Source organism: Anas platyrhynchos, chromosome 6 (assembly GCF_047663525.1).
Source record: "Anas platyrhynchos isolate ZD024472 breed Pekin duck chromosome 6, IASCAAS_PekinDuck_T2T, whole genome shotgun sequence".
NCBI lineage: Eukaryota > Metazoa > Chordata > Aves > Anseriformes > Anatidae > Anas > Anas platyrhynchos.
In genome coordinates this window covers 27,521,087-27,546,614 of record NC_092592.1, presented here as the reverse complement: position 1 = coordinate 27,546,614, position 25,528 = coordinate 27,521,087, and the positions used below count along the sequence as shown (strand labels likewise).

General features: G+C 40.6%; 1 protein-coding gene across 20 annotated transcripts in view; it reads left to right on the top strand.

Annotated features, from left to right (window-relative positions):
• BTRC (beta-transducin repeat containing E3 ubiquitin protein ligase) overlaps positions 1-25,528 on the top strand; it is a 118,193-nt gene that overhangs the window by 1,463 nt on the left and 91,202 nt on the right. For 9 of the 20 annotated variants that reach the window (XR_005266581.2, XR_005266580.2, XR_011810090.1 and 6 more), the window contains exon 2: positions 23,583-23,687. The exons of 5 other annotated variants lie outside the window; for them this stretch is intronic. Coding sequence is in view for 12 of the 15 variants with exons in the window: in XM_038180960.2 (XP_038036888.1) it covers positions 23,583-23,687 (105 nt within the window). In the remaining 3 variants the exon portion in view is untranslated. Of the gene's footprint in view, positions 1-11,803; positions 11,942-13,339; positions 13,505-15,115; positions 15,185-23,582; positions 23,688-25,528 lie in introns of all 20 variants that reach the window. 6 more of the 20 variants (XM_038180969.2, XM_038180965.2, XM_038180964.2 and 3 more) reach the window with 2 other exon arrangements.

The window sequence follows — 25,528 nt, the reverse complement described above, 5'->3', positions numbered from 1 at the left end:
TCAATTCCCAACCTAAGGCCTCAGTCCAGGCATTTGAGATCTGCATCAGGTACCAGGCCCTATCTCATGGGATTCCCTGTCTGTCTTGCAGCTGGCTGTGCTCTGCCCGCACAATAAAGCTCCCTGACACTAGGGAGAGACCTGAGCGTGAGAGAAAGCTGCTCTTACAGAAGCTGCATCTCTTAAGAGCTCCAGATAAAGGGAAGAATTACCAAGGATCAGGCTGCACTGGGAACTAAAAGCTAAACCAAGTTCCTTAATGTTTTATTAAAATATGCCTCGAATGCAAAACGCATGTAAAAAGTGCTATGAAAGATGGAGTTTCCTTCTGTCCCCCATTGAACTTTTAAGGTGTAAAAAATACAGGTGAGGGAAGAGTGAGAAAAGCTTTTGTTAACACATCTCAGGCCTTTGCTTTAGTAAATATCCATCTAATCCACGTCTCGTTTTAATTACGTTGATGAAGAAGGGTATTTGTCAGACTTGGTGAGGCCTTTCGTTGTTCTCCTTGCCGTACGTGGGGGTGTGGCAGGCAGGTTGCTCTGCTAAGTGAGATCCTATCAGCGGTAAATACCAGCCTGGCTCTGCTAGAAAGCCTCTTGTTGTGTCTGCCTCGCAGCAGGAATGGCAGGGGCACAATTAGCTGCGTGGAGGTAGCAGGTCTTCGCAGCTAGTGCTGAATCATTCGCAGAGAATTACCCGGCTGCGTGATGCGCTTCATGCTCTGCTTCCTCACCAGGTGGATGCAGCTTGGGTTGAGGTGGGTCTTGCTGTCAATTGCTGAGTTTTCCCTGAGAGTTTCCTAACCGCCGAGGTGCCACCCATGGCATCCTTAGGGAAACGTTCAAACCTCTTTTGTAGGCGTGAGGCCTATTGTCTTTCCAGTTTCTGGCTTTGTTTTTTGTTCCGGATTTGCTTCATTTAGGCTTCGTTTCATATTGAAAACCAGCCCTGTAGGTGGTGTTATTTTGGGGCTTCTCTAGCAAATATTACTTTTTCTGCTTAAAAATGTCAGTACCTAATTTTTGGCAGTGCCTTTGAGCATTTCTCCTGAGTCACAAGATATCAGGCAAGACAGACCTGGTGATTCAATTTTTTCTTTTAATGTCTATCGCTAATGGAAAAATGCCACTTGGAAGCTTCATCCAAGCATCTATATTTGATGCCTTGAAAGTCAAACTTGACTGTGTCTTTCCTGCGTGCTTGTGTGTGTAACCTTTTTGATGAGACTAAAAGAAGGCCTTGTTCTTCCTGGCTGGTATTTGCTTGCTTACTGGCCGGTGAAGTAATATTGCTTTTAGCTAATAGCTGCTACCAGCTCTCCAGTTGTGTGTTCAGCTACAATATATGGAACAATATATGGAATGTATGCTTTCAGCATTAAGTAATTATTCATTTAAATTAATTTGCCCGCTCAGTTTGCCCCTGTGTTTCAAGGAGTTATTTCTGAATCTAAACTGCTGTGTATTAGCATTATGCAATACTACGCTGCTGCTCACCAGGGATGACTGTAGCTGCTGGTGAATGAGTCTTTTCTGTCATGCGGTCCACATGCCATCTTTCAGAGCTGCTTTTGAGTGAAAGCCAGCTTACAGATTTAAAATATGTTGTTATGAGTTAGATAGTCCACTGTTCTGCTACTGCACCAAGGATTTTACTGGAGTGGGATCTGTCTCACTTCATCTCGGCGCCTTTTCACGTTCCTAAAACATTATAGAGAGAAAACTACGCTGTTCGTAAAGTACAGTGTTTAAGAGAGTGATGCACAAGATAAAAGGAGAGACAGATATGCCCATTACTTTAAAAACAAACAAAAAAACCTGACAACATCAACAAAAACATGCCTTATAGAGCTCTTTCTTTTATTCTTTCAAGAATATGGGATTTCTCTTGTCATAACCATTTACAGAAGTGCTAGGAATGAGGTGCTCAATAAGTAACTTCCATATTTGAATGAAGTGTTTAAAACTGTAGATACAGTATTTAAAGCCTGAGTGCAATAGGCTCAACTGAGACTTTGATTAAATGTCATATAAAGTAAACTACATATGCCTGCATAGAATAGTAGATATTTTTTCAAAGTAGCTTCAAATGGTTCTGTTAAGTGTACGAATGTTCTGATGATTATCTTTTTAATTAAAATGAGAAATCTTTGTTTAAAGTGGCATTCTTTTTTACGGCCTGTTACAGTCTCTGTAACAATCATTTCTTAAGTCTGAACGTTTTTAATTCCGGGAATCCATTTATATAAAACTATGTTTAGACTTAATTAAGGAACGATTCTTACAAAGCTTGTAAATAGCCAGGAAAAAAGGGACAGAAAATAAAACTGACATTCACACTTAACGGAATGATTGTTATAAGGTATGTAATATGCTATAAAAATACAATAAAGCCCTTTTTATAAGAGTTCATATTTTTTGTTCCTCATTTCGAAAGGTATTTAAGAAAAATATCAAGGCTCTATGAAACAACATCTGTTTTCTTGAATGGACTAGTGACAACTTCAGCTGTGTTTAATTAGCAGTGCTGGGAGCTGTACCTGACCAGTGTGGGATCCCAGCTAGTGTGGTTTGTCAAGCAATAACCTGATATTTAATGCAGTTTCACTTTCTCAGTTTTTCTGAATGAACCGGTTTGCAATACTTCATTTAATTTCCTGGCTTGTAAATAGGAAGATGTGGATAATAGTGTTCTTCGTGAGGCTCTTTTTCCATTTCACCTGTTAGTGTTTTCCTTTTATTTCTGGGCAGTGTGATTCTAGGAAATCCTGATATTGCCTTCCAGTGTCACAGAAGAAGCAAAAGCAGTGTTTTTTAAGATGCATCTGTTCTTTTTTGTTTGTTTGTGAAGACCCTTAAGTTCCTTAGTTTTGGTATTACCATGCTTGCAGGAGCTTTTGATTTACTGGAGGGCAACACAGTAAGGAATAATCAGTGTAGTTGGAGGCTGAAAGGTAACAGGCCTGGAATCCCTGGTTTATTTTTTTCTTCTCTTTTTATTCATGTGTGTATATATATACACACACACAGCACACAGAACAGGTAGACAAAAGCTTATACTTTCAAGAGGTTCCATTTGCACTGAACTCAGATGATTTATAGCATCAGCAGGACTCAGATTTTAAAGACCTGGGACTTGTTAGCTATTGTTTTAAAACTGCTTTAAGAGTCTTACCACCTTCCTAATAGAATATTTGTGTTGTGCTAACTTTGACAGAGAATCCTGAGCACCCAAAGCAAGGCTGGCATGAAGGCAATGAGAATAATTTGGTAAAACAGCTGGGATAGCAGAGTTACTTCCCAAATATGGGGTTTCAAATGCTGCTTGAGTATTGAATATATACTTAGTCGTTTTCTCCAATAGACCTGAAATAACATTTCCTTAGTTTGAGGATTTGTTGGAACTAGTATATTGTAAAGATGATGTGGATTTCTTTTTCTTCTGCCCCAAACTCTTTGTGCTGTAGGTTTTTCTGCACCTGGGTTAGGCCTTTGGTACTTTGGTAACTTTACCCTCGCTTCTCTGGTAATGTTTCAGTTCAGCCACTTTGCTCCATTAAATGTGTGCAATTAGAAAAGCAAATGGCAAATTTGCTATCGCATCACTGAAGTATTTAGTTTCATAGACTTAAAAAGCAGAATTTGTTGCACCGTGCTCTTTGCACTATTATATATACTATAAACATCAGAGAGAATAGGCTGACCTTAATATTTGCTTCTCAGACTAAATCGCCGCCTTGCAGCAGTTATTTCCCACTGAATAAAAAGTTTAATTTCACGCCCTGATTAGTACTAGTATGTGCAGGTGGATATTTATTTTATGCAGCTAAACTAATCTGCCTTGGCAAATTATTTGCCAGTCAGCAGAGCTATAATTCCTCATGAGTATTTGGTACTAAATTATCATTCTCATTAGTGAGATAAAGCAGCCTGTTCTAGCCACAGAGTTTGGTTAGGCAAAGGTTTTCCCAAATAATCCTTAGAAGATACAAAATATGTGCAGTGGCCTCAATATTCTTGATACTTTATAGTGGTTTGGGAGATGGCACAATGTAACGAGGATTTCCGAGGAAGAAAATAGTTTCATTCTGTAGTTAGGTATTGTCTCGAGAGGTAAGGTAGGGAATATGCTGTGTTTGGAGAGCTGATCTTTAATGAGAGAGGAGGGGAAGAAACAAACCCAACCCAACAGAACCTGATCAGAGCATTTCCAGCGGCCAAACAAGCTCTGATCTGTGGGCAGTAAGTGAGATGAAAAGGTAAAGTTACCCAGTGCTTTCCCATTGTTTGTTTTCCGTGTGAGCACTTACTGAGCTAGGGGAAAGTGATTTGAGACTAGAAATTAAATGGAAGGAGAAGCTTCATGTTCTAATCTGATTTAAAATTCACGTCAACTATAAAAACATTTAAAGTGGAGAGCAGAAAGTGTTTGCAGTGGTACAAATGCTGACTGGGTATCTTGTCAAGTGGATGTGCTCATCCACTTTTTTTTTTCATTTTACTCTGCCGGTAGTTGTTTGTACCATAAAACTTGCTAATGAAAAGTCCTTTTATTACAGGGAAAGTCAGTTATACCTAAAAATTACAAAGTTTCACTGAGTTGAGTGATGGGATTCCACTGACTTGTCTCCCCTGCGTAGATGCATTTCGGGGCATATTCATTTTCTGAGCGATCACTACAACAGCATTTAAGGTAGGAATGACCACACGTACAACCAGCAAGCTGAGCCACTGGATTTTATTTTATAAAAGTTGTCATACTAAATTCAACAATACGAGTGGAATAAGCTATCCCTGTTTCCTTGCTTGTCTGTTTACATTGTGTCACCTCAAACCTCTGTGTGTGCTGCTGAGATGCGTGTAGTATTTCAGCACGCTCAGTGGCCAACTAGTGTTTCTAATGCTCTGTATTTTCTCCAGTCTTCCTCATTTCCTCCTTGCTACAACTCAGGAGATGCTTAACAAGGCATGTTATTTATATATTTCAAGTGCTTTTGCACAGAAGTGTTGCAGGAAGTACGACTGACACTAGTATGGTCAGATCATGCTCCATTTTATTGCCCGAATAGCCTAACTTTTATAGAGAACTTAACAGGGGCAGATAGTGTCTCACACAAGATTGGTCAAAAGCACTCCGACAAACAACTACAAGAAAACAACCCCACCTGCAAGAAAACAACCCCCTTGTGATTAGCAGTCACGTAGACCTTGTCCTTGAAGCCAGCTGCTGGTAACAATATAAATTCCTAAATTCTAAATTCCTCAACTGGGCGATGTGGGAACACTGTCATGGGAACTTCTCATAGTTGCCCTGGTAGCTTGGTTTGCTCAGCTGCAGCAAGCCATGGGATCTTTGCTGTTTCAAAAAATCCCTCAACGCAGAAGGGCTGAATGCAGCATTTGTTTAGCTGTGGAAACAGCAAATGAGTTGCAGCACAGCAGAGTCCAGTGGCTGCAGCTAAATGGTAGGTGCTCAAAATATAATTAATGGGCGATCGAACATGAAGCTGTTTACTTGATGGAGATGCTGATTAGTGCTGAGAAAAACCTGGTTCCACAGCAACTGTTGGGAAATAAACATCTTGAGATTTACATTGAATGTGTCCTGTGTATTAAACAACTCTACTTTCTATTTTTTTTTTTTTGTCTGAGTCCTTGAGGAACTCTGGTGTTGGCCACGTACTACCCCTGCTTTGCAGAAGAGGAAACTGAAGCTCAGAAATTTGCCTGGGGTCATGACCGGGAGGAATTTGTGTAGGGTCATATGGTACCCTGATAAGAGTAGGAAGAATAAAAAGAAACCAGTTGTTCTAATAGCTACCCCTGTGCTTCTAACCATGTTTTGGTTAATTTTACAATTGGCTAACCACCTGTTAAGATAACACATTTTATCATTAAACAAAATTAATTTTTAAAATGGCTTGAAACTGTCTGTTTTTAATGGGATCTGAATATTCTTTGTTTTAATCTGCCTCATGAGGCTTGTCTTTCTTCTGGGAAGTGCACTGTTACATCATTAAAATACCATCCCCTACTGAGAGAGAAATCGGTCCCATTCACTAAATGGCGGTGCTGAAACAATGACAAGTATTTCTAAAAACTGCATTAAAATTCATTTTTTCTCCTTCATTTGCAAGTTCCATTCGCCAATGGGTGCCCAGCCTGCTTGCAGCTCTGTGTGTGCAGCCCAGGTTGGTAGCTGTGATGGCAGAACCTGCAGTGGAGGCTTCTTCTTTTAAATTCCTTCACTTTTTTACAATGATGAGTTCAGAAACAAAAGATTGTAAATTTGCTGATTTTAGTCCTCTGCACTAAGAACTGAAAACATCTGATTCGATTTTCCTTCTTACCACTGCTGAAACAGGGTCTTTGCATCATCTTGGTGAGAGCAGCAGGAAGGAGAGGACGAGGAAGAACAGGGAAGCGTGGCAAGGGGTCCTCCCAGCCTTGCTGAGGGAAGGACAGGAGCGTTTACGGTCTGCGAGCAGGAGCCATGCAACCTCTTGGCAGAATCTACTGGAGTAACCAGTTCGGACTGGCAGAAGCAGAGAGCTTTAATGCTGGTTTCATTTTCTTCATCCCACGATAAGAAAAGAAATGTTGCAGGAACAGACTTTGAAGGGATGAATTTCTGAAGTCCAGCATGAAGCATACCTCTACCTGTAGTCTGGCTGTCCACGCCATCCTCTTTGGAAGCATCTGTAGCAAAACTGATGTGATGAAGATTGTAGAAAGGGAATTTGCTCTCCCAAATTCTAGTGAGTGCTGAATTCTGGTGTGGCTTTCTTCATCACCTGGCTTTGTGCCCACATGTGGATTCTTGCAGTTTGTAGGAGTTCTCCCTTGATTCTTGCATCTGAGGACATCTTACAGTTCATAATTTTTTTTCAAATGTAGGAAGATGGACTGAATGCTCAGGAGAAAGGTGATGGTGGGCTTTGTGTGGCTACAAAGCAGGGCTTGACTGTGTTCTGGCTGGAAAAGGAAATCTTGACGTTTCCAGGCTTGCCCCATTTGGCAGCCAAAGCAGTCTCTAGTTGCTTCAGAGAAAAATGGTCTAGTGTGGAAGTCTGTCATACAGCACAATCGCTCCCTCTCCACGCACATCATTTGTAATTTATTGTGAAAGCGATGCAGAGCTGTGGTTATGTGGGAGTTGCTTTTAGTTTACGGATAGCTGGCCTTCAAATTCCTGCCTGATAGGAAGATGCTGTGGTTCTCCAGAGGGGTGGTTCGTTGGATCTGCTGAATGCTCTTCCTTCTTGTATGCCAGAGCTCTAAACAGAGCTGAGGAATGCAGCCAGCCATCATTCATCTCCTGCAAATTAGAACAATGAGAAGTGGGTGTAGTCTCAAGAAGCAGGGATCAGTCTCGTTTTAGAAGATGCTTCTTGGAAGCATCTCAGCACTTTTCTGAAGAAACCTAGACAATGTTAACACCCTCCTCAAGTATGACAGAAGGTGTTTTCTGTTGCTAACAGGTTTAAAAGAAAAATCTACATGCCCTCTGCATTTTTTTGTAACTTTTTTCCTTTTTTTCCTCTTTTTGACTTGAGTGACTCCAATATAGTGCATTGTTTTTGTACTTTGTCACAGCTGTTTTTATAAACAAGGAGAAATGTCCTGAGACTTTTCCACTTCCAAGAGGATATTCATATATATCCGTATCTCACTGACCTTAAAAATAAGACTTTATGCAGAGGCAAAACAGTACAGAGCCTGATAGTGACAGGAAAGATCTCCCATGTGGTGTCGGAGCAGGTTTTGTGGAGCATGGGTTCAAATCCCCTGTATTGGCTGTACTCTGTAGTTTATTTTGCAACCTACTCAGAGCAGTTTCTTAAATAGGTAGAATTTTATTTGATACGGTATTGTAGGGCTATTCCAAAATGTTACTTGATACCTAGAATCCTCACTCTTATTTTCCAGCTTAACTTCATTCATGGCTAATTCATTCTTGTTGGTTCTTGTGTCAGTGTTCTTGAGCTTAAACAGCTCTTCTTGGTCCTCTGTGCTCATCGGGATATGTTTGTGGGGAACGGTTGTATCCTCCTATTCTCTGAGATGGATTTTTTCTTCCTTTTGCTTTCCCTCATGGGATGTTTCGTATAGCATCTTATCATCTTAGCAGATCTTTTTTAAACGGCTGCAGAATTTGATTAATCTACCTGGAACAAGAGTGGTCAGAGCTATACACGGCATTCCAGAGAGAGGTTTTATGGGTTCCTTGTACTAAAGCATTCATACTAATTTCTTTCTACAGGGAACTTTTCATCTTATGCATCCTGTAGCATTTTTTGTCTTTGTGGCTTCGTCTTACTGATGAACCATCACTGTCTAATGAATCTGAACATACCTCTAGGCCTGTTCCCCTCTTCTCAGTTGCTGAGTGCCTAGGGAATAATGGGAATAATGTTACTTTTTGATTTATATCCATCTTGTGTTAGTTGTGTTACTCAAATCTTCAAGACGCCGTGCCCTACATATTATGATGCCTCTTAACTTTATCAGCAAATTTCATCAGTGCATTGGTAATTCTATTTTAGCAATTAATGAGAATATTTGAACGTTAATTCTAAGATTAATAATTGATTTCAACAAGGATCGAATCGTACAGCTTGGTGGTTCCCCTTTTCAAAATAACCTGTGATCCTCGACCCTCTTTAGTTTTTTATCCTCCTTACCACTCCGGTATTAATCCTAATCCTCTCCATTTTAACTAGTAACTTCCTACGTGTCATCTATCAAATGCTTAACTACTTCTAATTTGTCTGGACTTCAGTGATCTTCTTAAAGAAGAAGATTGGGTTAGTCTAGCACTAATTCTAATTTGTTCTAAATTGGGAGTAGATTTACTTCGGCCTCCCATGGCGAGTTCTTCGTTTTAGCGATAGCTATCAGAACCTGGTCTTGGTAGATTTCCTTTCTTGGGAGATGGTATGTACTGTTGTTTTTTTTTGTGTGTGTTTTTTTTACTATTATTTTTTTCTAAAGGTTGGTCAGCCAATCCTGCAACTTTTCAGACTTGTTCTGGTTAGCTTTTTACAAGTATTTATTATGCATGAGGATGCTTCCAGAGACCACCCATTAGGTGTCTTCAGTTACTTCTGCTTCATTCTTGCACCATAATCATTCCTCCAAGACAATATATTTCCTTGGTATCCATTGTTTTAAGGTAGCTTTTCCTCTAGTCAAGCCAGACAAAGAAGCTTTTGCATCTTGTGCCAGTCTTGAGGATCTGAGAACTGTCATGGAGCTGACCTTAGTACAGGGCATTTAGATTAGGAAAGGAGACTGAATACATCCCAGTAAATACTCCGAGCAATGAGTTATGGGCTCCAAGTTACTTAGGAGTGAATAGGTCCCATGTTGTAATTGTAGCACAGTGCTTTGTGGGGGGAATTAATTGGGACAGAATGGCCATTTCTGCAAAATGGAAGTTTTTTTTGGATTATTTTATTGAATGGAAAAGCATTTGGCTGGAGTGTTGTGTATTCAGAGGACTGACTAGCTAACCAGAATGTTGTGGTTGAATACTGGATTCTGTTCTCAAAAGCGTTTCAATTTCTTTAGAAAAAAAATAATTGTAATCCTCTTAAAAAAATGTCTGCTTAATGAGAAATGCACGTTTCTTTGCAGGATAGTTGGCACAGATCTCTAACCCATTTCTTCTGTATGTTTTTTTGGTCTGCTACCTGGATTTGAGTAGGAAATCAGGAAGGTAAAAGTGCTAGAGGTTCTTCTACTGATTATGGAAATCGTAGTTTTCCAGACTTCTTAATATTGTTCACCTTGGCTCTATTTTTTTTCTGAAAGACTTTTTTTTATTTCTGATGCTCTTGAGTTGCAGTGAGAAGTTAGTATCCAGGATGAGCTTTCCAGCTTTTATATGGGTTTAGGAAAAAGAGACAAGATACAGCCTTAGAAGGTACCGTCTTCAGTTTCTTGAGATTTAGACAAGCTTCTACCTTCTGTTTTGTACATAATGGGTGCCACTATTCTTGTTGGATAATCCGCACAAGTTCAGACAGTAATATGAGACGTGTAGTTTCTCTTCACCATAGGTTTTGTAGTCTTGAAGGGGCTGAACTTGAATTTCAGATGTGAAATGTCAAGTGGTTGCAAAATCAAGGATGCTTTTATGCATGGGCACGAGGAGGATGTCTTTGTGCTGTGATAGCAAGCATGTTCACAGAGCTCGCTGTTACTTTGTCCTAAGATTAATGGAGTGTCATCACGGATCTCCATCTGGTTTTGAATGCTGTAGCTTAGTATTCCTGGGAGCCCTTAAGAAGGTATCCTGATGTTTCATGTTACTGAAGTAGCTTTCCCTGTAGCTGCAGCTCTTGCAGGCTATAAAAGCTTGTCTTCTTATCTGTCAAGGAATATAAATACGTGCTTGCCAATAAGTTGGTTTTGAACATATCCTGGTCAATACACTCCAGACAAATTCACTGAAGAACTAGAGGAGCCGTGCTCACCGTGTGCGGTGAATTCATTAAGCTTCCAGGCAGAGGCAGAGCCTGCTGCTTGGCAGTGCTGTGTCCCTGAGAAGTTCATGCATCCAATTGTGAGACCCACCGACCAGCTCGATGTCCTTCATCCCTTCTCCAAAATCCCACAAACTGCACGCTTAAACGTTAGCAGCCTGTGGTTTTAGTATCAGAGAGTTGGTGGATTTCTCTGCTAATAATAATGAAAAAAACTGAAATCCTGTCTGTTTCTGTTGAATTAGAGTCCAGAGATTTAATGGTGCCTTATCCTGAGCGGTGCTTTGGGCAGGGGAATAAGGTATCTGTTTGGGCCACGAGACGGTGTAGTAGGAATCCAATTTATTGCTGTAATGCATACAAACTCATTAACAAGTTCTAGGCCACAGGGGATATTTTCCTTTACTCTGAAAGTCATCTCAGCCGGACAATCTTCAGTGCAACTGGCCGTGCCCTCCCATGTCAGTGAGTGACAGATCTAATTCTGCCGTTGTAGCCACGAGCCTCTTAGTTAATGGAGTCGTGAATATTGTTACTCAGAGGCAACCTTCAGAGTATCAAAATGCATTGTTCCTCTTCTTCACTTGGTATTTATCAAAACAAGGTGTTACATCTAATGAATGCAATGTTATCTTCGAATAAATACTTGGGTGTAGATCATAACTTCAAGGGAAGGAAAATAGAAGCAGCTTTACAGCTGCGCTGCGGTGACAGAGAGCGATGGGTTTAGCTTGCCTGCTTGAATGTTACGTGATGGAAACCCAGAGCCGGTGTCCTCTTTGAGGGGGAAGGAAGCATTATGATCAGTTTCATAAAATCCTTAGTACGTACATATATTTCATACGAGTCTCATTTCCCCCCTATTTCTTCTTACGTGGGAGCAGATAAAACGGAGAGGCAGCAGTACTGCTCGGCACGTACCATAGTAGGTTTCACTTTATAATTATCGCTCTGACATATTTATCTTTTCTTATGGAAGTGAAGATGCAGATATTTAAGAACCCTTCTTGCACAAAAAAGCCCAATTTCCGCTCAGTACTTAATTAGCACTTGTTTATGACACGGCATCTGATTTGATTTTCAAAACAAATTGCACAGTAAAGAGGCTGATATTTAAACTGTATAGTAACCACAGCTCCAGCTGTGACTCAAATATTGTAAGCCTTCAGGGGTTGTGTTTAGGCTTAGAAAATAGGAACTCAGGCCTGTAATTAAATGTCCTCTAAAAATCAGCCTTTTTAGGGAAGGGAAGAGGGTACTGCTGAACATTAAATGGCTGACTTGTTCTCAGAAATCATTCTGTTGTTCTAGGCCTTGCTGGGGATGGCAGAAATCAAATGGATTGAAAAGGGAAGAGTGGATTACGAAAGGAAAGAAGTCAGTTAAGGGTTGGAAAAAGCAAGATAGAAGTTAGCGGTAAGAGTGCCTGCCAAGTTACTTCTGAGGAAGGTGAGCACAGGGGTGGGTATTGAAAAAGAGAGAAAAAAACATAGCAGCCTAACCTCTAGTCATGGAAAATGCTGGAGCAGACACTAAGAAAATAATATTACACTTCTGAATGATACTGCAATCATGAACATAAACAGTGTGTGCTCATGAAAATCCAAAAATGAGTAGATCTTGCTGGGCAATTAATTGTGTCGCTGATAGAATTGCCTTGAATGGGTCGTAACTCTGGAGGATTTTAGCGTTGATTGATAAAATACTACAACTTTCAAACAAGATATTTGTCAGTGTTCCAGGGCTTTTAAAGGCTGGCAGGGGAAGAAGGATGATTTATTATTTTTTTCTTAATTTAAAGGTTTTAAAAAATATTTCTTTTTAATAAATGTACATGTGGGTTCCTCTGCTGTCACCTGGACAAAGAAATTCAGAAAGGTTTAACCAGATGTACTTACTTGCTGTCTGTGCTGAGGAAGACATTCCTGGGATCATTCACAGTGTGGCTATGAGAACCAAAGGCAAAATTTAGGAGGCTGGTTGTAAAATAAAGTTTAGCCAATGGTGAGTGTGTATGAATTAAATGTTGATGAACCAGAGCTCCAGAGATTTTATTTAAGTTACACTTTTCCATCGGTGCTTGCATTCGATGTGAGTGGGGGCTCACCTCTGCACATATCCCACTTTAACAGAATAAGAAGTGCGTTTGGGTAGTGACATACCTTGTACTGGTAAGATTTACTTCTCTTCTGCATAGATTATTTTTAATTAATGGGGAGAAGCTTATCAAATGTAGAGGAGACGTGCCTCACTGAGGTGCTTTTGCAAGTACGGTGATGGGTCTTGGTTTCTCCTGTTTGTGTATTTAAGTCATCAGTACTGAAAAATAAATCAAGTTTACAGTAGCTGCTAATCTGCTGAAAGTCCTAATTACTTTTACTGCTGGTGCTCAAGCAATGAAGTCACAAAGAATTAGTGTTGCTAAGAGTTGTGTAAATAAAACTACGGTGTTATCTTTGGTGGTGGAGACACTTCTGCATGGGAGTAATCCTGGTGATTGTAGAAGATCTGTTAACATACTTACATGTTTGCAGCACCAGGATCTTCAGATTAAATGGTTTAAATCATTCTTAAATCAGTTACTCAAACTGCTCGGGGCTGCTGGGCTTTACAAACATTAAGCAGCCTGCCAGTCCTAAGAGAAAGCTTTACTCTTATCCTTTAATTTGCAGGCCAGGTGACCGAAACAGAGAAAGAAGCGAGGTCATTTTTCACAGCTTTGTTGTGTGAACCTGGGCAGATCTGAGGCTGGTATTCAGGTCTTTACTCCTGACACTGATTTAACCAAAAGGTCATTATTTCTGCTTGTTTATGAAGGCTGTTTTTTCTTCTTTTTCCCCTTGTCAGGTATACCGTGCTGTACAACTTTGAAAAAGCAACCGAAGCACTTGAGCCAGGTGTAAATGTGGGTTTCTGTAGCCTTCTTGCTAGAGATAGGTAGGACGTCGTGTAGCCCCTTCCATTTTCAAAGCACGTAGGAATGTCAGCAGTTCCTCTCAGCAGACCTGTGAGGTGGGTTAAATAAGTGTTGTCCTCATTTTACAGTAGTAGAGAGACTAACCACCCATGAAGTTAGTGCTGAACTAAGGATTAGGTCTTGGAGCATGATGCTTCTAGCTGTGTAAGGAGTCCCCTAAAACATGGTTTGTTAATGTGTTAAGCATTGCAAGTCCAGGCTCAGCAGGTGAATGCCATAACCAGATGTACTTGACTTTAATTTATCAGCACAATAGTGGTTATTAAAAATCATGTTTAACCGAGTTTACAGGCTAGGACACCAGGGCATAATCTTACAAGTATTTTGAAAGATTTAGGAGGTTTTCAATTTCAGCTGGAGAGAAGCAAAAATAACGAAGGTTCAAAGTATATTTTGAAATCCTGTATGTGTAATTCTCTTTATAGGGAACATTTTAGTGTTTTCCAGTTCGTGTTTTTGTTTCCAATTCCAAGGCTGAGCTGCCTCCCCGCCATAGCTGTGAATATTAGTCATTCAGTGCTGACGCATTTTTCCTCTCTAAGCAGTTCTAATTTTTACTGTTACAAGCACCAAGGTGGACGCAGTTTGTACAAACTAAATCTTGGGTTGACACAAGAACAAATGGGAATAAACTCACCTTGAATAGATCTTTTCTGAAAGTCAGAGAGATGTTTCCAGCCTTCCAGGAGGAGACGTGGGGACATGTGTCTGCTGTTGTAGAGGGAAATTTACAGTGAATTAAGAAAGGGACTGCGAAGTGATTGCCAGGAGTAAAAAGGATGGTGAACTTGGTGTCTGAGTGCATCCTGTCTGGTCCTGTGGCTCAGATGTGATTTTAATTCCTAAGCATCTCCTTTTTTTTGGGGGGGGGCATGGTTAAATTCAAATAGTTTTGCAGATTTTGAGAATCTTTGAATTGCAAATGAATGTCATGACAGGTAATGTTTCATTTTGTTACGTTTCTTTATTTATTTGTAAGTTATACTGTGTGTTTTGTGCTTCCAGTGTGACTGTGTATCTTGCCTTTTCCTCAACCTGATAAGCATGGAATCAATAAAAGGGGAGGAGTTTATATTTGCTTCTCAGTTTGAGGAATAATTTATGATAGCAAGCGAGTGTGGTTTCCTGCTATTCCCATGTCAAGGCTGTACCTTTCCAGAGTTTTTCCATAATCCTTTCACACTGTCTCGTGTCTGGTCTGATTGTTGAGTGACTGTAAAAATGCTCTCATAGCCTGACTGCTGCTGTTTTGGTACCATTTAGCTTTACACCTTGGCCAATGCAGTAAAGGCTGTTAGTCTCTGGTGCTGCACCCACCACAGCTGCAGTGCTTATCCAAGTGCATTTGTGTGGGAATTTTAAAGGAATATCTCTGTGTACCCAGCTGAAATGTAAAATGGTGGAAATTGTTTTTTTTATTAAAAAAAAAAAAGTGTTGGATTTGTTAGGCGAGTGTTCCTAAAGCAGCTGATACCAGAGGTAATAAACAAAATCTGGGGACTAAACATTTGCATATTTTTTTAAAATAAATAAATAAATAAATGATGCAGATTTTTTTAATTATTTAAAATACTCCAGAATTTAGCCTTAGGTTAGCTAGGTCCCAGTGTAAAAGGAGGTCTCTCTCTATGTCTATTCTCTCCTAGCCCCGAATACACATGCCAAAAGATGGATTCCAACTTTTATCTTCTGGATACCAAGCATGGCTAAAGCAGGTTGGACTGTATTATTGTTATTCATCTCATGTGAGGGACTGTGTTGGACACCTGTGCTTGTCTCATTAGTGAAGTACATAAATGAGGGTATAATGAAGTTACGGTGCCATGTTAGCTGATACCCTCCATAGCCATCACTGTTTTGTGTTTATGCATGCTGTGTTTGTATAACATTTTCCTCACGAGTCTTCTGAATGTGCACTCCTTGTAAATAAAAGTTCAAAAAGCAGTCACCTGAAAGCAGAAAGGATCGGAGCCCGCAAAGAAATCTGCAACAGCAGCTCAAATTACAGAATTAAAACGCGCCTTCAAACACAAAGCTGCGTGGCGGCGGCGCTGGTAATAATGGTGAGGCCAATGGGTTAAAACACGAGAGAATTGCATCGAGCGTCTAATTCAGGTCTGACTGGGTGAAACAAGTGCGGACACTCACTCACATCACATAACAATTGTGCAGTTTGACACAATCTGACACTGTGGGGACTCCCCACTCAGAAGCGGCCCGGCGCTATATTGCTCCGGCTGTTATTAAAGGCCAGGCTTTAGTTGTCTCAGCAGTCTGCCTCTAGCAATTGCTGTCAGCTTTTTCACTTTTGCGAGTGAAAAATTCCCCCTTCAGAAAAAAATGGCTTAATTTACAAATTGCCCGTATCAATCTCTTCATCATACGTGTGCCTTCACGAGAGAATCCGGCGTCCTTCCGAATACGGGGCTTAAAGTTGCTGTTTCTGTCGAAAGCCAGGAAGATTGTGTTGTTATGGCAACAAAAGCTGGAAATATGAAAACAGCACAGATAAGCTGCATCCTGTTGTCGTGGCAACTGGAGTTGGGAAAATGATGAAAAGTGGTGGTGAAGGGATCCGTGGTGCTGTGAGCCCGACGGAAACAAAGGGACAAGTCACCTGCGTGGAGCGGGAGAGAATTGAAACCAACAGCAGCACAAAGCCTTGAAACACCCGAGTTTCACTGCAGGTGCTAACAGGATGGCTTTGAGCCTCTCCAGTCTTGTCTCAGTGTCTTCCAAGTAGTAAGTGGTGATGTGTTCGTGCAAGTTGCTCGCAGCTCTCAGTTTACATCACCTTCTGGGAAACTGAGAAGAGCTCGAATGCTTATAAAAAGTTGGGCGTTGAGTCCTGGAGTACATTTGCAAACCAGTGCTTCGGATGAGTGATGCCTCACAAAGGCAAAGCGTGGTTTGGAGCTTCTCTCTGAGAGCCCATCCCTCTCTGTCTGGAAGTCCCCACTAGCGAAGGTCAGCTGGGACACGGGAGCTGATGTTCTCTTGATTTAAACTTTGCTGAGCTGCAGGCAAGGTGTCTCAGAGGAATCTCAGCTCTGCAATTAACGTCTCTCAGAGCTCAAGTTTGTTGACCTATGGGGCATGGCATCAGTTTTTTTTACGTGGTAGGTTGCGAGAACAATAGGGAGAGGACTGTGTGGCTTTTCTGTTTTCTTCTGAGGCAAACAGAGCTGCATCTGTTCATGCTACGTTCTGTTACCAATGCTCTGATGCAGGTGGGATACGTGCGTTTTTGCCTCTGAAAAATACTCAGGGAAAAAAAAAAAAAGCAATGTCCAGCTAGCGAATTTCACATCAGGCAATCTCAAATAATAAAAGAACCTGCACATTTGTTATGCTTTTCTGTGTGGCTGCTTTCCTTTTGGTGTTTGGTTTACTGTTATTGGTCCTAAAGCCTTTATCTTAAATCTCCTTACTCCTCCTTGATCCTAGCAAAAGTTATAAACCTGAGCTCGTGTCACCAGCAGATGCTGTCTTGGAAATAGCTTTACTGTTCCAATTCGAGTGCTGTGATTGCACCACAGGAAGTATATGGGTAAGGGAGCGGATACAAAGGGTGGCAATTCTTGATCAAAAGGAAGAGCTCTCGTAAGCAGAGAGGTTAATTTTTTGAGGTCAGGCTGATTTGCTGTAGGATATATATACAAAGGCCCTACCTGTGAGGTTCTTTAAAACCGTTTATCATGAAGAAAACCACTTTTGATTTATTTAAAAGCAGCAATCTACGTATGTATCCAGATGGAATGCAGTTTGTGCATCAGGTTTATCCCTCCTGGTGTCTGCCTTTTTAAAAGGATTCTAACATAATGATTTTTTTTTTTTTCCCTCAATGTAGCTGAGTATTGATCTGCTGCCTGGCTTACACAGAACGCGAGAAGTATCCCAGTAACACATTGTATTAATGTGGGCTAAAAGCAGTTTATATTACAGATGAGGTGGAGGAAGATGGAGTTCTGCAAGACTGGACACATCCTATAAATATCCATAAAACTGACAATTTTATCTAAAAACAGAGCTGGCTGGATTTGCGTATTTTCAGCCTACTTAAACTGGAGATAATAGTTGAACACTACCTGAGCATGGGTCGCCCACACTAATGTCATTACCCTCTGCCCTTTAATGGCAGCTTTTTCTATTTAATGTTGCTGTGCTGCAGCCGAGAGCTGTGTTGTGTTCACATGTGGGCTAGAGGAAATACAATACCCATGGCCAGAAATGTGTGTTGCTTTAAGAACAGGATTTTAAATAACCTGGGAAGCTCTCTTTACACCAGCAGCTTCCTGGGAGTTTATCCCTTACAAAAAGGCAAACACCTACAGTTATTTTATTTGGCCTTGATCTTTGGTTAATCCTTTTCTTCAGATGGCTGCATTGTGCAGCCTGTAACGTCCCATCCCCAGATCTTGACCCTTTGAAGACTGGCTGCCATTGACTTCTGAGGGAAGGACGGGGGTAATTTTAGTGTGCAACTGCGATCAATAGACATGTTCCAATCCCTAGGTGATATTGATGCCTTCTATGATTTAAGCCAAAGTGAGAAATTGGGCAAATTAGGCTCTTAATTAGCTGAAACACTTGCAAAACATTATTTTGATTGCCTTAATAGAAGTATCATTTGAAGTGGCTTGTGAGATGTGGTAATTCAGAGTTAAAGCTAATCCCTTCCCTTCGTATACTATTGTGAGCAAGTGTGCATCACATAGGATATGTAATATAATGCGTTCATCTGAGCCTTTCTGCCTCCCACCATCTTCTGGAGTGGAATTTTTAGGGCCAAGTTATAAACCTGTAAATGTGTTTTATGCTGGAAATTCTTGGTGCTACCTTAACTAGATTGGTACCAGCAAAGGCCAGCGTAATCAAACAAGGCATTTGAGATATTAATCTGCACTTCGGTCAAGTCAGCTGGAAAACAGAGTGGAAAAACTAGGAGTGGGGTGAAAAGAGGATTCTTTCACTAGAACTGCGCTTTCCTAGGGAAGAAAATGCACTGATTGGAAATATTTTGATTTTGTTCTAGTGGTTGATTTCATCATTTGGCATCTACTCTTTAACTTCAAAAACGTATATTCTATTTTTGATGGTCCCATATGCTTTTTACAATCCACATCCTAACTCCTTGTGTGGAAAGTAGAAATAAGCTTTCTTTCTGCAGTTTGTTATTAATACTTGGCATTCATGTAGTATTTTGAGAATGTCAAGTGCTTCAAAGACATACCTGTTATCCTCGGAACGCTTTTGTGTGGTATGTGCATAGCATAACAATCCTGAGAGTTTTTCAGGAATTACACAAAATTGAAGATGGGGGAAAATCTAAGAAAACATCCATTTCATCTCTCTACTGATGTAGGATTCTTCTCTGCAGTTCTTGTGATGGAACTCCAGACCTGATGTATAGAAGAGTCTCAAGCTGAGGAGGCTTCAACTCATTTCTTAGTAGTAGGTTTTAGGGATTTTTTTAAAAAAAACTCATAGTGGTTCAGGTTCAATGATGCTTAAACAGTTAGTACAGTGCTCTTTCTGCTTTTTGTTAGAAAAGTGTTTTCCTGTTGCTGTCTTCTCCTCTCCCTGTTGTTCATTGCTTGGTGTTTGTGTCAGAGCTGCATGTTAAGGACCCGTTCTGGTCCCTGACACCTCTCAGGTAGGGCGGTTCTGTTGTCCATGCTGTGCAGATGTGGAGCTGAGTTGCTGTGTTCCTCTTTATTCAAGCACATTAAGAACGCCTGTTCAAAGAATTAGATTTTGGGTCTGCCGAGTCTCAGGCTGTCTCTTTCATCCTCTTCCATTTATCTCTTGTGACATAATAAGATTTTAAATTGTTAGAAGTTCCGACAAAATCAGGCTTTGGGCATGGTGGAGCTTAATAGCAACTGTTTCTTCTCTAAGTAGACCAAGAGCATCTCCATTGTAACCCGTCAGATAGTTGGCATGCTGTAGACCATGATGAGATTGCTTTGAGTAAGTTTGGGTAGGTCTTGGGTTTAACAACACCATCTTTGTTGCTTGAAGAAGCACGCACAAGTCTCTACTTGTTACACTCCTTAAGGACGGGCATGGCATCTGAAGCAACGCTCTGCAGGTGCACTGCTTTAGATAAATCAGCTTCCCAGATTAAAGAGCTGTAATTATGGAAACATTAGTATTGTCTAGTTCAGATATGATCTACATGAGTTCCCTCTAGCACTTGGCACCTGAGGATCTCATACACCTAATAGCTGGGAAGTTGGCTCCTTTCTGGGGCACGTAAGTTCTGTTGATCTTGAATCCCAGAGCTCCAACAACTCCAGTAACCACTCTTTGAGGAAAACATTTCTTCACAAACATTTACCTAAAAGCTGTGATCTGATCCTCCCGGATCCAGTTCAGGTAAGAAAATATTTGGATAGCCTGAATATGTAATCCCTTGTCTACGTACCTTATCTTTGATATTTAAGAGCAGTTAGTGAACTGGAATCTCTTGTAAAAAGTTACTGTAAGCTAGGGAGTTACCAGAAGATTAGAGAAGAGTTTGCATAATATGTGTGTTCAGGAAAATTTACGGAGCAATTATATGAAAAGTGGGAGGCTAAGGGAAAAGAAATCATTTCCAGTGGTTTGAGCTGTTTGTGCACAGCAGAGCTTGCAGAATGCACTGAGCTCACGAGCCTTAGGGTGAGTGGGGAAACCTCTGCACTGAATTCAGTCATCAACGCGGGTGTAAGAAGCCCAGCACCTCCTGTGTTTGGAATAGAGGAAGAGTGTTGGGCTTGAACCCTGCCAGCATGTTTCTGCATCTGATTTGTGAGACCTGATTATTCTGAAGAGCTCTGCAGGAGCTAGGAACATATTCTCTGCTCTCCACTAGTGAGGAGTTGGGTTGCTTGTTTTGTAGATGGTGAAAATGCTTCGAGGTCCCTTAGTAAGGTAGCTCGATGACTTTTCTTACAGCAACAAACAACTTCTGATAGTTGCCATATGTGTGACCTAAATGCCTGAACACAATAGAAGCTGAGAAATTGTGAGAAGTGCTGGTTTTGACAGCAACAGAGTGTTGCCCTTCGCAATTCTGGTGCAGTACGTACCAGCTGGAGGAGCTGACAGCTTGTGGGCTGGTTGAACCCTGGGAGATCCTTCTCGTGGTCACACTCTGAGGAGTGCTGTAGTTTCCTCTTTATTTTATAACTTAATCTTCTTACTGTGGAAAACCAGCCAAGAAGTCAGCGATGAAAAAAATCAGCATTATTTTAGGTGCAGAGAACCAGGGGTCTGGAGTATAAGGAGGTGTAAATTCTAACTCTAGTTTTTGGTTTAATTAAGACTTACAGATTTAAAAGCTTTTTCTAATATATATTTTCAAATGAAAAAAAGACAAACTTTTGGAGAAACTTATAAAAGTATTAATTTGCTCTGAGCCACGCTAGTCTCTTTGGTAAGTTCATAATTAGGCAGGATTTTTTTTTTTTAAATGGGTATTTTTGTCTCTCAGGTATATAACTGCTCCATAAATGGTAAATCTGTATTCATATGTTGAGGGTTTTTAAAGGCATATTATTTACACAATTCACTGAAATGGCTCCTCTGAAAGCTGGGTGGCTCTCTCATGTAATTACGTATTTAGCATGCCTTGTATCCACAGTTCGGATAGGGGGGGAAAGAAAGAAAAAATAAAGCCCCACAAAGAACTACTAAAAATAATTCTTGTTCCATTTTTATGGATTTTTTTGAGGCTGTATCATACAACTTTTTCACAGTTAAAAACCCAACAAGATCAAGTGCTACTGATGCTAAAAAATGAAATATATTTGACAGATTTTTAATTGTGAAAGCATGCAGATTGCACCAGGGATTTCTTTTCTTTATATCTATGTCATATATTTAATCAAAGGCAATACCTATCTGAACAGCAGAGAGGAAAAAAAATACAAGATGTGTATATGAGAGGTCAAAAGGATGAAAACTAGACCAAAGAAATAAACCCAAATCACTTTTAAGGAAGAAACAAATTTATGGGATTAAGTTTCGTGACACCAGCATTTGCAATGTAAATAGCAGCTGCCTTATCTAACATATTTTATGTGATGTATTGCATTCTGCAGTGACAGGAATAGTGCACATCAGACACAGTGTGAAAGTGCTGTGTGTTGTATTATTGGCACTGGCTTAGTTAAATATGTGGCCAAAAAAAGTCCAAGAGGAACTGAGTGGGCATGAAGGGTTTGGGGTTTGTTCTCCTGCTTTTTCTGTTGTGTTCTAATCATGAATATTAAGGATCCTAGTACCATTTTAGCATTTATTTGATAAAGCATTGTAAAAGATCAAAATTCCCAAGGCGTACTTCCTACATTTAGACTTAAAAGGCATGCAGGAAACAGTGCTCTGAAAGAGACTTCTTCAAGGAGAATTGTACTTCCCAGCCATCCCGTATTTGACTTTTCAAGAGCTGAGATGTGGAAAGACCTGTCTCATCACTCAGGCCTGCTGTATCTAGTTTTACTATTTTTTTTCGAGTGTCCCTTTATGTTATTTGCTGCAGTTTGCATGGTAGAATTTCCAGTACTTCTCTTTGCTTCTGGTCCCGATTTTAGTATATTTACAAATTGTGCCGTTTCTGTTTCTGTTTGTACAACCCCAACTTCCATCGCTTATGATCAGTGGGAGCAAACAGCTAAAGCCCCTTTTCTCTGTTTTTAAACTCTTCATCTTCACTTGTCAACACGTCACTTTCTACCTGTGCTCCTTAATGAAATTATTAGATGAACAGGATCTTAATCTCCATCTCCCAGGAGAAGAAGGAATTAATATTGGTTTATCTCAAGAGCTGAACTACATGAAGCACTGGACAGTGTGCTAGAAGATGAATAACTCTGACCTAGGAAAGGATTGAAATGGATATGGTTAGCAGCTGAAGTTAGTCTTGTGTAAATTTGACCAAAATTAGCAATTGGGAAAAAAAATGGTTTGCTTTTTGGCTTTGCCACTGACTTGTTATGGTGTGCACAAAAGTATGTTATGTTGCCTATACATCAAAGGCATTTTATGTGCACAGGTTATCACAGGGCTGAGTGCAGGGTTCGGGTAGGTTATTGCCCTTTAGTATGGAAAAAAGGGGCACAATTAAAGGCATTCATGCTATCCTACTGTCTAATTAAGATCTCCAAAGTGTTTATAAAGAAAATACCCTTAAACTAGTGTTCAACTTTTGTTGTTGTTTACAGTGAGTTCAGTACAGTGCATTTGTATTTTCACACCTTCTGTGCACTATAGTTGGAAAGTGGCATTTCAACAACTTCAGTTTTTTTTTTCTCCTCATGTAGAACCAGTTAGTTTTGGAGGAGAAGGTGATACATTTCTGACCTGTAACATAATTTCCTAAAACTGTGTTAGTTACCTGTAGTATATTGTATTTGCCGAAGGACCAGAAGAGAACAAATTTGATCAAAAAGCAGCCTGAAATTGCAGCGTATAATCCTGTAACGCAATAGGAAATAAAGTAAATAACCAATTTTTAGCAGTGGCAAAAGTTTAGCCAATGGATGTGTACCCAGATTTGTCTTTAGGACATCAAATAATTGGAATAGAGGGTAGGCTATTAGTGGCAAAACATCTGATGTAGTCCAAAATGTTCTTGCAGTAGAGTTACAAGAAGAGTTGGGTGGGTTAAAATACGGCTTCCCTTCAGCTGGGTGTCACTGCCCACTCAGCTCAGCCTGTTTGAATCCAAAGCAAGGCGAGCCCATTTAATCACTGGTGGAGCAGCTGGTACCAGCCCCTGTCAGGAGGATGCTGAACTTGCTTCCAACTCTGTTCTCTGCGTTTCTGCAGTGGGAAAACATATTTCAGAGTTCAGGGAACAGAGTTCACAGTGAAAGAAATGTGTATTTCATCAAATAATTCCTTATCTAATGCTACTTCTTGTCTCCTAAAGATGCTTAGCTGTTATAAATTAAAAGCTTTGCACCACCGGGTCAGGAAGGCGCGCAGACACCCGCAGCCTTAATGCAATTGGGAGAAAGGAAGGCGGAGAGGCTGCTGCACCCCGGCCCAGTACTTAGCAAGCAGTATCCGCGTTCCCATTTGGCCGTGGTCCAACCTCGGTGCCTCTGTATCTTTGTTTTGAAGAATCGATGCGGATTGACTGGGAGTTCAGGAGAGGATTTTGTCAGTCAGCTTTCAAGCAGAGAACGCAGAGGCCGGTCCCTCGTTTGTGGAGCTGACAGTACAAAAGTGAGCATTTGACACGTGGCTTGCTCGGTGGCTGGGGACAGAGGCTGTTGAGATTTTCCGAGATCAGGCTGTAAATGAAGTTGTTCTGTTGGGTCACTCATCTGATTTACACACAAGCTGTTTCTATTGAAGCACCTGGGGCCTTTTGTTCATGCTTGTGAATAAGCCTCTTTCAGTCAGCAGCAGTAATTTAGAGTCTCTGCTTCCTTCAATAGGTAACAGGCAAGTACAGCAATGACATTTTCTCCTAGTGTGTGTGCAACTTCACACTTTTTGTTTTTTTAAGCTGGGTAACAGAAGTGTATCAGTAATGTGAATTTTGGTACATACCGGAGCAGATTCAGAAGTCATCTGAGGTGTTGGTAATTGTTTACTGTGTACTTCCTAGTTCTGGAATAACACTAAGCAGCGAGGGCACATGAGTGAGTACCAGTGTCCACTGTAGGTGCAGGGAGTTTGGCAGAAAACACCCTCAATGTTCTCCTTTCTGGTGGCTATTGTAGAGGAACATAGCATTGTAATTGCCCTGGCACAATGGAGACCCCAAGCTGCTGCTTGTAGTGCCTCCGTCCGACTCTCACATGAGAGATCCATCTCTCACATCAACTTTGAGGTAACATGAGCGAGCATTGCTGCTCATAGAGTGGTTCTCCTTTTTCCTGCTTCTCTTTCTGTGCTTTGCTCAGTGCATGTATTTAAAATGACCTCTTTTATTTTGCCAAACCTGCTTCATTGGCAATGAGGTCTTCATCTAGTTCATCATTGCAGGATGAAAGATTGAGTGAGCCCAAGGAATGGGACAGCCAGGGAAGAGGAACTAAGGCTGGGGCAAGACTTTGCTAACAAGTCTTCATGCACACAAGAAAACATAGGATAGTTATTGTTTCTTTTTTTTTTTTTCATTTTATTTGTATCATGTCCTGAATCTTAGGATGGCTAATGGTAAACAGCTGATGCTTACCGAGTAAATTTGCTTTATGTCATCAGGGATACCACATTGCCCTTAATCTCCTTTGTCACTGTGATATTCTTGGAGAGTGTTGACAGCCAGCTTTGATTGAAGTAAATATCAAATTGGATAAAAAGTAAACTGTAGATGTACAGGGTTGTGTTTTTTTTTTTTTTTTAAGGCATACCATTACAACAGCTTTGCTAGCTGGAGCCATACACATGACATTGCAAAGAAAAGATTGCTGGCATTTGGAAGGTGTTTGTATGTGGGAGTGAGTGTCTCCTGGAAGGCTAGGGTGGCAGACAGGGAAGCCTGGCTCAGTTCTGGTGCCTGTTACAATACTGTGGCTCTGAGTTTTTGTCTTCAGGAAGGGCATTATCTCACGTGAGGATTAATACTACAAAGTACTCATGTTCTTGAGTTCCCAAGTATTTGTAAGACAAAGAGGTTTTAAGAGAGAAAATGAGGTGGGCAATTTATTTTGAGGTACCTTAAACTTCCAGAAAGCACACTTGTATAGGTTCTGTACCCCAGTAATCTTTTAATACTATTTCTGGAACAGCAGCATAAATTATGACAGAATAAACCAAAGAATGTGGTGATAGACAGGGTTAATCTCTCTGTAGCTGTTTACGCACTGCCAAATTATGAATGTTGACCATCATCTTTCTGCTCAGAGATGGGTTTTGTTGCTCCTACGTGGTAATCTAGGGCAAGATTTTCCAACCCTCTTACGAGCAGCAAGAAATGGTGGCTCAAAAGGCAGCTGTCATTTCATACCCATTCCAGCTGCCCTTTCCACTCAGATTTCTCCCCTTTTTAAGGGGGATGGGAAGAAAAAAAAGCCTGGAGGGTTGCAAAAAGGAAGAGTGCAAGGGTTTGAAATCTC